Consider the following 13,159-nt stretch of genomic DNA (forward strand, 5'->3'; position numbering starts at 1 on the left):
TTCGATGAATCCCTGTGTTTGTCTTTGGGTTTCGATGAATCCTTGGACCGTTGCTTCTGAGAATCTGCCAAAATGATCCTGGCGATGCTTTCGGTAATCACTTCGGAATCGGGAAGGTCTAAAGTTCGGGCCTCTGGTTGCGCGTTGACTTTCAGCGGAACCAGGGCTTTTCGGCCGTGGACACTTTCTTCCAATGCGTCTTGACGGATTGCTGAATATTGGGGCAGCGCCCTTTGATTGAGGGACCAGTCGCAAGACGCTTCCGAACCAGACGGTCGGCGGGCAAGGCCGAAGTTAACAGTGTGCCCGTTGGCGCAATGGATCAATTCGACTGTTTCATCGAAGACGTCACTCGGGTTGTGTTTTTAGTATGCAAAACGTGTGTGTCTTTGTCGCTGGGGTGAACATTCCCAATAGCAGAACCAGCGTCCTGCCGAGCGAGGCCGGGGACAGACGACGCGGAGCTAGAGTGCTCCGCCGAGAGGTCAATCGCCTCCGATTCGCAGGCTTGTTCGTCAATCAGCCCCTCGTCACAATCTGCGGTTGTGGCAGCAGGAGAGCTAGACTCGGCCTGCGACATTCCGTAGGCCGCCCACCGCTTAACACGGCGTGCTCTTTGAGTTTTCGGGCGTACAAGCTTGCAAGCCGCACAAACTGTCTCGTTGCGATTAAGGAGCAAACACTGATTACATTTAAGGTGTTTATCCTTCCAAGGAAATTTGGCCTTACAAGACGGACAAAACCTAAATGAAGTCCTCTCCATAGCTGAGGAAATAGAAAGTGACGAAGAGACCCAGGGAACAAAGAGAGGAATGGGAAAAGCATTCTCAGAAAGGGAAATGTCCACCCCGATCCCACTCTCCCTACTGTGTTGGCCAGCCAGAAGGCCCGGCCGCGTGGTCGGTAGCGCAACCGGAACACTGTCCGTCGAAGATCTGTGGAACCGTCTTCGGCGGAGACCTGGAAACAGCAATCGATGGAGGAGACGGTAGGGTAATATTTATAACTCCAATATATATACAACCAAAGGTCGAAGAAAAACAATAGCAATTACTCTGGACAAGCTCCGCATAAGGTGACCAGTATGCTGGGTGGAAAAAATCAATCTGAGGGACCTTGACGTGTGAGGGATTTTGGGTACACTACACATGGCGTAGGGATAGTGTTACAGGCACGCCCATGTTGACGTCCCCTTTCGATTCTCGAAAGACAAGATGCAATACTCTGCAGTGACCACTGGATGTCGGACTATATGCACAGCATGTGATTCTAAGCAGATTAACAAGCATCAGAACACTACATTTCTTTTAGGGAGTAGGGTTAGCAGCAGTATCTTAGTTTTTACTTCATCTGGGGTGTTAGCCACTTTAGAGCATTGGTAGCCAAATATACATTTTGGAAAGCCCTTGTAGTACCAATATATCTCTTTAAATCCTGCTCTCTGGCATTTTGTATTTTTGGGGTCCCTTTGTTTGGGCCAAGCACTCCACAGACTACAAATGGCTGTTCTGACCTTGTGGGCCCTTTGTGATCACACATGCAGTCTGCATATTGATTCAAACTGATTTAGACCAGTGTAGGTCTGAGGGGTCGGAAAGGAGGCAGACAAAACATACTGTTTTCAACATCAGACATTTGATTAACTCAAAAGGGTTAGATAAAGGCCTTTCTATCCCTATCCTAAAGATTTTCCCTACGTAGGAAACTACAACTAAATATCAGTCCGAGTCTTGTTGTCAATATTATATAAATAGTCCTTGTGTCCAAACAATATCTAACCCTCACACTCCAACAATCAAAAAGTGCAAGGTGCATGTTCTGAATTTCACTTGATGGAATGTCTATAAAAAAACAAGTATGAAAATTCAACAAATAATCCTGGAATCCAGAAGGGGTTCCCTTTCCCTGGATTATTTCAAGTAGGATAGCCAAAGTGTTCGCTAAAGTCTGAGTCTTTATGAATAGGTGGAAAGTCTTCATTAAAACGCTTTCTTCAGGATGGTAAACAGTGTCCTTTACCTAACAATGATTCTTCAGAAATGTCTTTTCCCACAACACTGTTTGGAAGATAAAAAAAGTCCTTTTCAACTTTAAAGAATAGAAAAATTGTCTATTTTTCACAACTACTTACAAACTGACAGGATGGGAAAATGTCTCTTTCACACTGCTTTTCCAAAGATGGTTTCCTGGTATGCTTCCCTGCCAGGAATGTGTCCATTGAATCTTTATATCTCCTGGTATACTCTCTACCCAATTATCTTTCACTGTGTCTTTCTTTCATAGGTTTATGGATTAGCTGGTATACTCTTCTGCCAGTTATTTTTCTCCAAAAAGAGTTCTTTGCACGATGTGCTTTGTTCACCAGGTCTTCCTACAATGTTCACCTTCTTCCCAAGTATGATACAGTTACATTCCTTCACTGCTTATACCTCTTACTTCAGGTACCCCTTATTCCAACTTCCCCCACACTGACATTGTTTACATTGAGGTTTCTACAAGTTCTTTCTGTTAACCTTTTCATTAATATATCTTGGCTCGTGACAATGCTTGTTCCAATTTCCCCCAAATTGATAATTCATTTAAGGAGATTTGTACAATCCTCGCTTTTCCACTCTATTTGGTCGGCATTCAAATCAGCTATTCAATTGTTTGCAAACATGTCCTGGGAGCCCCAACTTCTCTGTGCCAACTCACCGGTCTGATGTGTGGCTGCGGCTAAGTTTTTTCTATGGGAAGGCTTTCCCGGTCAGACAGACCCTCTATTGGTTCCAGTGTCAGCTTCCCAATTCCTCGCCGATGGAACCAGGGTTGCCCCACAAGACCCGGTCTTTTGGAGCTTTGCAGCGGTTATCCTGCTGCTCTCTCACCAACTGCCCATTCTCCAGTGAACCAGGCCTCCAGGTGGTTTTCCTGTGAGCGATTCACTTTCCCAGCACGGCTCATCTATGCGTCTCTCCTTCTGCAGTTGGTCCCGCTTCTGGATTCGTTTGCTCTGCAGCTCTCCTCTCCTTTCCTCCATTGACCTTCCTCATCAGGTTTGAATACCCTGCACAGCCAATTAACAGTCTGACTTTTCTGCATGTTGCGTTTCATGCTCCTTTCGTTCCACATGGACTCATTCATCCTCGTCTATTACTTAAGACTTTATGGTGGTTGGAGTGCCTAGGACTTTCAAATTAGAGACAGAAGAGGTTATGTTGGTGTAATGCACATATGAAGGTGTGAATGGCATTTTGTTCAGGATGTTTAGTAAAGAGGAGTTTTACGAATTTCACAACTAAAGGGATTTGAATAATGACAATATGCCATCAGGAACTCTGGAATTATAGTCTTTTCTACATGGAAGAGGATGCTTCTCTCCTGATGGGGTAACGACTACTCCCTGACAGCCATCTCCGCCCATGTGATCCTCATAATACCACCCTCAAGTACAGGATCAGTTAGCGGCTGCGTTCCCCTGGCCACATGGGAGGAGATATTAGGCTAGGAATCAGTACTGACTCCATAGGATTCATCGCACGGTCCCTAGACTCTCCCTTAGAATTCCAGTGAAGGTGTTTGGGGGGGGTGGTGGAATGTAAGAATGTAAGTCTTATTAACCAACCAGTATAGTTGGGTCATCTGACCATTTTCCAGCGGTCCACTCGAGTGATTGGCGGGCAGACGTTTTGGCCAACCATCCTGTTACAGTGGTATTTAAGGCCCTGCCTAGTCAATTTTCTCCCCCTCCCTTGCCCCCCTGCCCCCTTCCCTCCTTCCTCCATGGTCCAGACCCCATGTTGGAGAACTAGAGCTCACTGAAGAACTTGTGGGTAAAGGAACAAGTCGAGGGACAGGTGGAGTGCCCAGAGTCACTTATGGAGAGTTAGATGACCGGTCAAATGTTCGACAGGAATCAATGGGATTCAAGTCAAGAGGCCATTTGCATTCATATGGGATTCAGCGGCAAGCATACAAGGGCAGACCAAAGGAGACCCCACCCAAGAGATTCAGGGGTCTGAGGGAAAGAAGAAAATTCACCAGAGAAGGCAGGCAGCTCAGCAGAAAACAGTCCCAGGGCACAGACAACAGCTGGAGACAACTTTGGACATCCTAAGCCTATCAAGTGGGGTGTTGCAGTCTCAATAACATTTTGGGTAATGGCAGTGATCCACAGCCAAGTGGAAGATAATGCCAAAAAAACAGCCACATGCTGCAGTAACAATACCGGCATGGAGGGTTCTAACCAGCAGATGTGGCGGAAACAAATCTTCAGGAAGTCTGGACTGGTGAGGCAGAAAACAACTCAAGATATGGTCAAGATATTCAGCCAGTGTGGCCAAGTAAGGGCTTTTAAATCTGCAAAGACGCATCATAGAAAACCCTTTCAACAATTCAGCAGAATGAAAAAACAAGTGAGGAAGTCAGAAATAGACATAGCATTCAGTCCGCTGCAGAAGGCCAGCACAACAATCACTGAAGGGTCCCGAGGACAGAGACAGATGAACACCTTTACTGGTTGGACAGCAATACTGCCACTCAGCGTAGAAGCGAGAGGGGAATCCCATATGACCTATTCAGCCTCTGAGCTATACAAACATTTGCAACTGTCATTTTAGGAGGTTAGCTATCAAGCACAGCCCTTGCAAGTACAAGCAATAAACACAAAGTAAAAGAAAAAAAAAAACAAATGATAGTTTAGCCAGCTATAGGTAACCAATATTGTAGCAGCATCACCTGGCAATGTTTCCAGCCGCTGAAACTATTGAATTTTGGGAGACTGATGCAATCCTGCTCATTCCTTGACCGTCTGCACCCAAATCATACACCTAAAAAGAAAAGAAAGTTATTTCTGTAATAAAGTTGTACTTCATTAACACCCCCATAATTACGGAAGTAATTTCAGGATATTTGAATTACTGCTTCTAGAAATAGCACAATGGAGTACTAAGGAATGTCGAATTTAAGGGAACACAAGACTGCTTCACTACGACAAACTGAAGCCAAGAAACCGAATGGCACAGCTTTTTGCAAGTATGAGACAGGAAAAAACTTTGTATTCTAATTTCCACCTCTTACTCTCTCCCATGGCAAATAGTGCACTTGTGAGATACAGATGATCACCTGGACACCATGGAGATAGTAATTAATAAGTGGAAAAGCACCACAAACCAAAACCATTCCAAGGGACCTTGAGTAAATTACATCCAGAGACAGTTTTTTTTTCCAATACCAAGGAAACGCTGGAGATGCAAAAAAGGAACAAGTTACTTACCTGTAACTGTTGTTCTCCAGCATGGGTCTGGCATGGATTCACATGCTCATGAATATTCCCCGTCGTCAGGCCAGGAATCCTCGGTATAGAAAAAAATCAGTATCAGTTTCGTTTCTGATGTGTCTTTCTCAGTAGTAACCAATCACTGGTCTCTGGGTCATACTGCCCCCAGCCAATGACTGCCCTCTCCCTAAGCCCCGCCCCTGGCAGCCATCCTCAGATTTGGTAGCACGTGAAGTGGCAGTATGACCAAGTGAAGAGCCGCAGAGGGGTAGGCGGGAGGGTTCGCATGTGAATCCATGCCAGACCCATGCTGGAGAACAACAGTTACAGGTAAGTAACTTGTTCCTTCTCCAGCATGGGGTCTGGCATGGATTCACATGCTCATGAATATAAGAATACATAGCAGTATACACATGCACAACCACGGGAGGTGGCAAAAGGCTCAATATCAAGCAATACAACAACTCAACATTAAGCAACTCATACCTCATCAGGCTCACCTTAGGCGAACAGGTTGCGCAGCACTGCCTGGCCGACTCTGGACTCCTCCCTGGAATCCCAGTCGACACAGTAGAATCTCGTGAAGGTGTGCGTCGACCTCCACGTAGCAGCCCTGCAGATGTCGAGCAGGGCCACACCAGACAGGAACGTCGTAGTAGCAGCAATCGCTCTGGTCGAATGGGCCCTCGGACGGCCTGGCAACGGTCGGTTTGCCAACCGGTGACAGTGCATGATGCAGTAGGAGAGCCATCTGGAAATGGAAGTCTTCGAGAGAGCCTTTCCTTGATTCACAGGTCCAAAGTTCACAAACAGCTGTGATGTCTTCCGAAAACTTTGTGCAGTCCACGTAGTCCACGTGGTACTTCAGCGCTCTAGCTACATCCAGCGAGTGCAGAGTCCTCTCAGCCGGCGACGGGAAGAAAACTGGCAACACCAAGGGCTCGTTGAGGTGGAAGTCCGACGGCACCTTGGGCATGAAGGAGGGGTGCGTCCTCAGCACCACCCTCGTGTCGTGAAAAGTCAAGTATGGAGAGTTGCAAGACAGGGCCTGGATCTCTCCCACTCGTCGTGCAGAGGTGGTGGCCACGAGGAATGCTGTCTTCCACGACAGAAACTTCAACGGCACTGAATGCATAGGCTCGAATGGGACCCCCCCCCATGAGCCTAGTCAGCACCACATTGAGCTCCCACCCCGGGGCAGGGGCCTTCACCGGCGGGAATGATCGGAACAGTCCTTTCATAAATTCCTTCACCAGTCGATGAGACCACAAGGACGCCCGTCCTGTAGTTCTGGTGTAACGTGAGACGGCAGCCAGATGTACCTTGATGGAAGCGTGAGATAGGCCAGCATTTGCCAAGGACAATAGGTACAGCAATACTTGAGGGGCTGTAATCCGCAGAGGGTTAATCTTCTGTGCACGGCACCAGACAGAACCTCTTCCATTTGTGTCCGTAGCACTTGAGAGTTGAGGATGCCATGGCCTTCGCGAGAACCTCTCTGCAGTCGGCCGGGATGTCGTACCCTCCAAACTCTAGTGCTGCAGGAGCCAGGCCTGCAAGTTCAGCGACTCTGGTTCACGATGAAGAATGGCGCCTCCTTCTCTGGAGAGAAGATCCGCGTCCGTCGGCAGCTTGACTGGTGTGGACGCTGACAATTCCAGAAGGTCCGGGAACCAGATCTGCCTCGGCCACGCCGGTGCGACGAGGATCATCCTGCACCGGGACCTCTTGAGCTGGTTGACGAGCCGGAGTAGCAACGGCAACGGCGGGAATGCATAAAGGAACAGGCTGTCCCAGGGGAACGAGAAAGCATCGCCCATGCTCCTCGTTTGGGGAAACCTGCTGGCGAACCTCAGGCACTTGGAGTTTGCCGCCGTCGCAAAGAGATCGATCTGGGGTTCGCCCCATCGTCGGAAGAGTCGGTCCACTTGATCCTGGCTCTCTGCCGAGTGAGTCGGCGATGGTGTTTTTTTTATCCCTGCCAGATGAAAGGGTACAAGAAACATCCCTTGGGCGACGGCCCAATGCCACAGATCCTGGGCTTCCTTGGATAGGGCAGGGGATCTGGTTCCGCCCTGCTTCCGAATGTAAAACATCGTGGTGGTGTTGTCGGTGAAGATCCTCACCACCTTGCCCTTGAGGGACGGAAGGAAGGACCTGAGGGCCCAGAACACTGCACGGAGCTCCAAGATGTTGATGTGGAGTGTCTTCTCCTCCGGGAGCCAAAGGTCTCTCGCGTGGAGACCCCCGGTGTGCGCTCCCCAACCTTCCAGGGAGGCATCCGTCGTCACCGTCACCTGGTGGGCCGGGGCTAGGAAACCTGTTCCCGCCGTCAGATGAGAGCGGACACCGCACCATCGTATCGCCTGACGGAACGCTTCGTCGAGCGGGATCCTGTCCTCGAAGCTGCCCGTCGTCTGGATCCAGTGGGCGTCGAGGAATTCTTGCAAGGGCCGCATCCGAAGTCTGCAGTAGCGCACCAGATAAATGCAGGAGGACATCATTCCGAGGAGGGTCTTGATAGACCTCACTCTGGCCACGTCTGTTCCCAGCAGACGTTGCACCAAAAAGTAATTCATTTCTGTAAATCTTTTGACCTGTCCTTTAGTACATGCTGCCAGATGGTCGGAGCAGAGTGAAAACCTGATCATAAAAAGTAGGTTTACTGGAGTTATGGGACATTGCACAAGAGGTTACTCACAGTGAAACAGTAATACATGTATGAACTTGTATAAACCACTGAAGGCTAGCTTATCTGTGATAGAACACCGAGGGCACCGTCTAGAAATAAAAGTCTCAATTATGTGCACTTATCAAATTAACTAAAACCCCATATTTTGTTATCAACACAAAATGTAAAATCGAAAATTAGTCATAACTTTCTAATGCAAAATTATAGGAACCTAAAACCAATTGTTTTGTAGCTCAAAGATATCCCTTTGATTCAACAACAAATTTGCATTTCCCACAATTCTAAACGCAAAATAAAAAGGAATTAATAACTTCATAAAGAAATATGCCACAGTTACGGAATAAGTCGCTGTGTGTGGTTCGGAGTCTGGATTCCGATTGTCTTGGTTTTAATTAGTTTGCATATTACGGTCAGAAGTTATAGGTCAAAAACAAAATTGCTGTCAACATGAGGAGTAGTTGGCCCCCCACTAAACACAAGTTCAGAATGAATAACCATCCATTGAAGATTAGGGGGTGTATTCTGTAGGAGTGTCCGATTATAGAATAACCCAATGAAAATAAGCAGTATCACAATGCCCAGGGGGAGGATATTTTGATTACAAAATAGGTTGCACACAGTTATGAGCGAAAGGAAGAGTATGTATGAAAATACTAACCAATGGAAGGCTGCAAAATGAACAAGTTACTTAACTGTAACTATTGTTCTCCAGCAGGGGTCTGGCATGGATTCACATGCTCATTAATATTCCCAGTCATCAGGCCGGGAATCCTCGGTAAAAGAAAAAAGTTTCACTTTCATTTGCAAACTGTATTTCTCCTCTAAATCAATGAGTGAGCGCTGGGTCATACTGCCCCCAACCAATAACTGCCCTCTCCCTAAGCCCCTCCTCTGGCAGCCATCTTCAAATTTGGTAAGCACTTAAAGTAGCAGCATGACTAAGAAAAGCTACGGAGAGGACGGCGGGAGGGTCTGCATGTGAATCCATGCCAGACCCAGGCTGGATAACGATAGTTACAGGTAAGCAACTTGTTCCTTCTTCAGCATGCGGTCTTCACCGGCGGGAACGTTCAAAACAGTCCTTTGAGGAACTCCTTGATGAGAAGGTGGGACCAAGGAGAAGATCATGCTGAGAACTGGTGTAGCGGAGATACCTGCCAGATGCACCTTATTAGAGGGAGTCAGCGATGGTGTTCTTAACTCCCACCAGGTGCAAGGGGATGAGGAACATCTGTTGGGCCACTGCCACAAGTCCTGCGCCTCTCTGCAGAGTGCTGGGGAGTGGATGGCCCCCTGCTTCCTGATGTAGAACATTGTGGTGGTGTTGTCCATGAAGATCCTCAGCACTTTGCCCTTAAGGGACGGAAGAAACGACTTGAGGGCCCTGAACACTGCCCGCAGCTCTAGGATATTGATGTGGAGATCCCTCTGCTCTAGCAGCCACAGGCCTCTGGCGTGGAGACGTCCGATGTGGGATCCCCAGCCCTCCAGGGAAGCGTCAGTGGTGAGCGTCTCCTGGTATAGGGGCTCTGAAATCCTGTGCCCCTGGCAATGATGGAGTGTACGCCCCACCACCTTATCGCTCAATGCAACTCCTCGTCGAGAGTAATCTTGTCTGCAAAGCTTCCGGAAATTTGGATACAGCGAGCGTCCAGGAACTCCTTAAGGGGTTGCATCCATCAGGTAGATGCACAATATCATGCCGAGCAGCGCCTTGATGGCCCACACCGCAGCAGTCTTCAGTGCCAACAGCCATTGCACCTTGCCCAGCAGGGCCGCTACCCTCTCTTCTGAGGGAGCTGCCAGGCAGGAGACTGTTGAGCCTGGCCCCCAGGAACAGCGCGTTTTGCAATTGTATCAAGCAGGACTTTGGATAGTTGACGGAGAACCCCAGATTTGTCAGCAACCAGGCGGCTGTCTCCCTTGACTGTGCCCGGAAGAGCCAGTCGTCGAGGTATGGGTAGATGTGTATTCCTTGGAGGCGTAGATGGGCTGGCACTGGTGGCAGGCCCTAAGTAAACACCCTGGGTGCAGACTTCAGTACGAAGGCGAGGGCCTCGAATTGGTAGTCTCTTCCATGTACCACGAAGCGCAGCAACTTAAGATAGCTCTCGTGAATGGGGACGTGGAAGTATGCGTCCACCAAAGCCAGCAACGTCAAGTCGTCTCCTTCCTCTAGTTGGCCAAGCACGTGCTGCAACGTGACCATCCTGAATTTTTGAGACTTAAGATATTTGTTGAGATGCTGCAGGTCTAGGATGGGCCTCCAGCCCCCAGTCTTCTTCCTTACCCAGAAGCATCTGGAGTAGACTTTGGAGCCCCGGAGTCACTTTGAAACTAGCTCCATCGCCCCTGTTCCGTGGGCGAGAGCGTCCAGCACCCATCAGTCAGTGGAGATCTTCTTACACTCACTGACGAAGCCAGCCTTCCACTGGGGTGCATGGGTTGGGGCCCGACGTCCGGGACGGTTCAGTCTTGCTTCAGGGCCTCTGTGCCATCTTGGGGACGACATTGGCCACTTCCACCAAAAGCTTTGGAACCAAATCTGTAGGCTTCCTGGGCCGTGGACCGGGAGGGTTGATGGTATAAAGAGGACCCTCTGCCAAAAGCCTTCAACGATCTGTAGGACTTCTGCCGGAAGCGCGAAAGGAGGAGCAGTGTTGCTGAAGAATGCCCAGGGCACAGGCCATCTCAGTTTCAGTATTAATGGATGGCAATGATTAATCGACGGCCTTCTCAAAGAGGTTGTCCCCGAAGGGCATATCCAGCACCTCGTCTGGACCTCCTGGCGGAAGTTTGTGACTTTCAGCCAGCCACAACGACTGAGGCAGACACCATTCCCCATCCATCGGTATCCCGTGTCCGCTATGTCCAGGGCCACTGTGATGGCATGGTCCGATGCCACATCACCTCGACTTGCTTGTCGTTGGGCAGGAACTCCAGAATCAGGCCATCTTATACCACATTTCCCGGTCGTACCTGGCCAGGATTGCAAATGCATTGGCCGCCTTGACCGTTGATGCCGCAGAGTAGGTCACCTTTCTTTTTTTTAAAAAAAAATGTTTATTTCTTTTTTATTTACTTGTACATAATCAAAGAAAGAAAAATGATTTTTACAAGGAGAAAGTCATGAGCTGTGAAGGTGTACAGGTCCTTGTTTTCAAAATTTCAAGTCTGCAGTGAAAGCACCTTGTACTGGGCACGCGACAAATCAAGGGAGTTTCAAAATAGTTCAATTTCCCACCGGGCTGGAGTAATAGGGAAAATTTCGTGGTGGGCGTCGCAAGTACAAGGGGCGATTGCAGCAGAACACTCCTTCACGACGGTCCAGGCCCAATATAGGCAGAGGTCGTTTAGGGTGAACAATCAGAAGGGGTAGGGCTGTGCCCGATGGTGTTGATTTTGGTAAAGGAGGCTTCCATCAGTTTGGACGTGGCTACAGCCCAACAGGTTTTTTCCCCTGAAATAATGCGGCACCACCATGTGTCTTCTTCGATCAAGACGGAATCTACCCATAAAGGTGACAGAAAGGCACTACATTCTTGATTTAGAGATGGACAGTTTAGCAAGAGATGGCGGACTGTCTCAATAGAATCTGGAGTTTTACATAGTCTGCAGGCTTTGGAAACTGATTAGTTTCTTATCCCCAGGATTTCTCTTGTATGCAGCAGGTTCAGGCGAGCTCTTAAAAACGTGGTCCTTAGCTTTTTGTCCGGGAATTTAATGCAATAGGCTAATGGAGTTTTTAGCCTGTTGTACGTGGGTGGGAGGTGTTTCAGCAGCTTGCATGCAGATTGTTCGATAGTGATTATCCAATCTTGATTTTTTAGTTTTTTTTAGTTACTCTTTGTGGATTTGTAATTAGGTCATCTGTTGTGCATGCTAGATCTTGCAGTTTTTTTTTTGATGTTGTACCCAGGTCAGAAGAGCCTTGCACGTCGTAGAGACCATCTCCTGCGCAATGTTAAAGATAGGAAGGCCGTCTTGTATGAGAGTCTTTCTAAATAGGGCCAGTGAAGACACGGACGGTGGCGCTCAGTGAAAGTAGCCCGAGCTCTCTTCTAACAGCCGAGATGGGAATGGAGTTAGGAAGGCCGAGGGCTGTTTTCCATATAATTTCTTCCAGGAGTTAGGCATGGTGAGCGTTGTGTCCATGCCATAGGTTAGAGCAGGAACCATTTTGCCCTTATAGAAATGAATAGCCGGAATCAACGAAAATTTTCCAAACTTGCGATCCACCATTCTCAATTGGGATGTTAATTTTTTGGCTTTGGCCAACAGATGTTGCATTTTAGAGTCTTGTAGGGTCCAGTCGATGATAACTCCAAGATATTTAAAGTGCAAAACCACTTCAATTTTGGTTTTGTTCACTGACCAGGAGCTGATATTTTTCGTGGATTGATGAGTTTTTGAGAAAATCATGGTTTTGGTCTTGTTTATGGACAGGTTGTTAATGTCCATATAGTTTGCTAGGTTATCCAGATGGCGTTGTAAGCCGATGGGCGTCTGATCGAGGAGAATCATATCATCAGCGTAGAGAATGCAGGACAGCTGAGTGTTGCCAAACTTTGGGGGGAAGCAGCGAACAGTGGCTTCAGAGTCTTTAAAGTCCTCCAGAAAAGCAACAAAGAGAGCAGGGGCCAACGGGCAGCCTTGCTTAACTCCTCTATCAGCTTGGATTTCCTTGGACAGAATCCCTTGTTTGTTAAGGCGGACACTGAGCGTGGTGTTGGTATGTAGCGCAATTATGGGGTTAAGAACAGCATCCGGACAGCTCCAGTTTTTCAACTTTCTCCACAGAAGCAGTCGGACAACTTTGTCGAATGCCTGCGAGAGGTCAATGTATGCTGCGTACACTGTAGGGGCCCCCGGTTTTATTTTTGCCTTCACAATGTTGAGTATAAAGATGTTCACCATGGTGCTCCCGTTCTTCTTGAAGCCCAACTGGAAAGGATCACTGCAGGGGGCCGATATCGCCCAGCGCCGAAAACGATCCAATAGGAGAGAAGCAAACAGTTTTCCCATTATATCTAGCAGAGCTCTTGGGTGATAGTTGCCAGGGTCATCTCGACTTTCTTTTTTGAAGATTGGAATCACTATAGCTTTGGACCAGGATAGAGGGATCTGTCTGCTAGCTCTACAATGTTCGAACAAGAGGCTGACAAAGGTTGCCCATTCATTGATGTGTTTTTTTAAGTCCATGTTGGAGA

The 13,159-nt window shown here is 48.1% G+C and overlaps 1 protein-coding gene across 1 annotated transcript in view; it reads right to left on the minus strand.

Moving 5' to 3' along the window:
- NUP155 (nucleoporin 155) overlaps positions 1-13,159 on the minus strand; it is a 1,628,423-nt gene that overhangs the window by 1,423,764 nt on the left and 191,500 nt on the right. Inside the window, exon 9 of the mRNA XM_069627148.1 lies at positions 4,717-4,808. Within this exon, the coding sequence (XP_069483249.1) occupies positions 4,717-4,808 (92 nt within the window). The remainder of the gene's footprint in view (positions 1-4,716; positions 4,809-13,159) is intronic.

This window comes from Ambystoma mexicanum, chromosome 6p (genome assembly GCF_040938575.1).
Source record: "Ambystoma mexicanum isolate Mex_15411 chromosome 6p, UKY_AmexF1_1, whole genome shotgun sequence".
NCBI lineage: Eukaryota > Metazoa > Chordata > Amphibia > Caudata > Ambystomatidae > Ambystoma > Ambystoma mexicanum.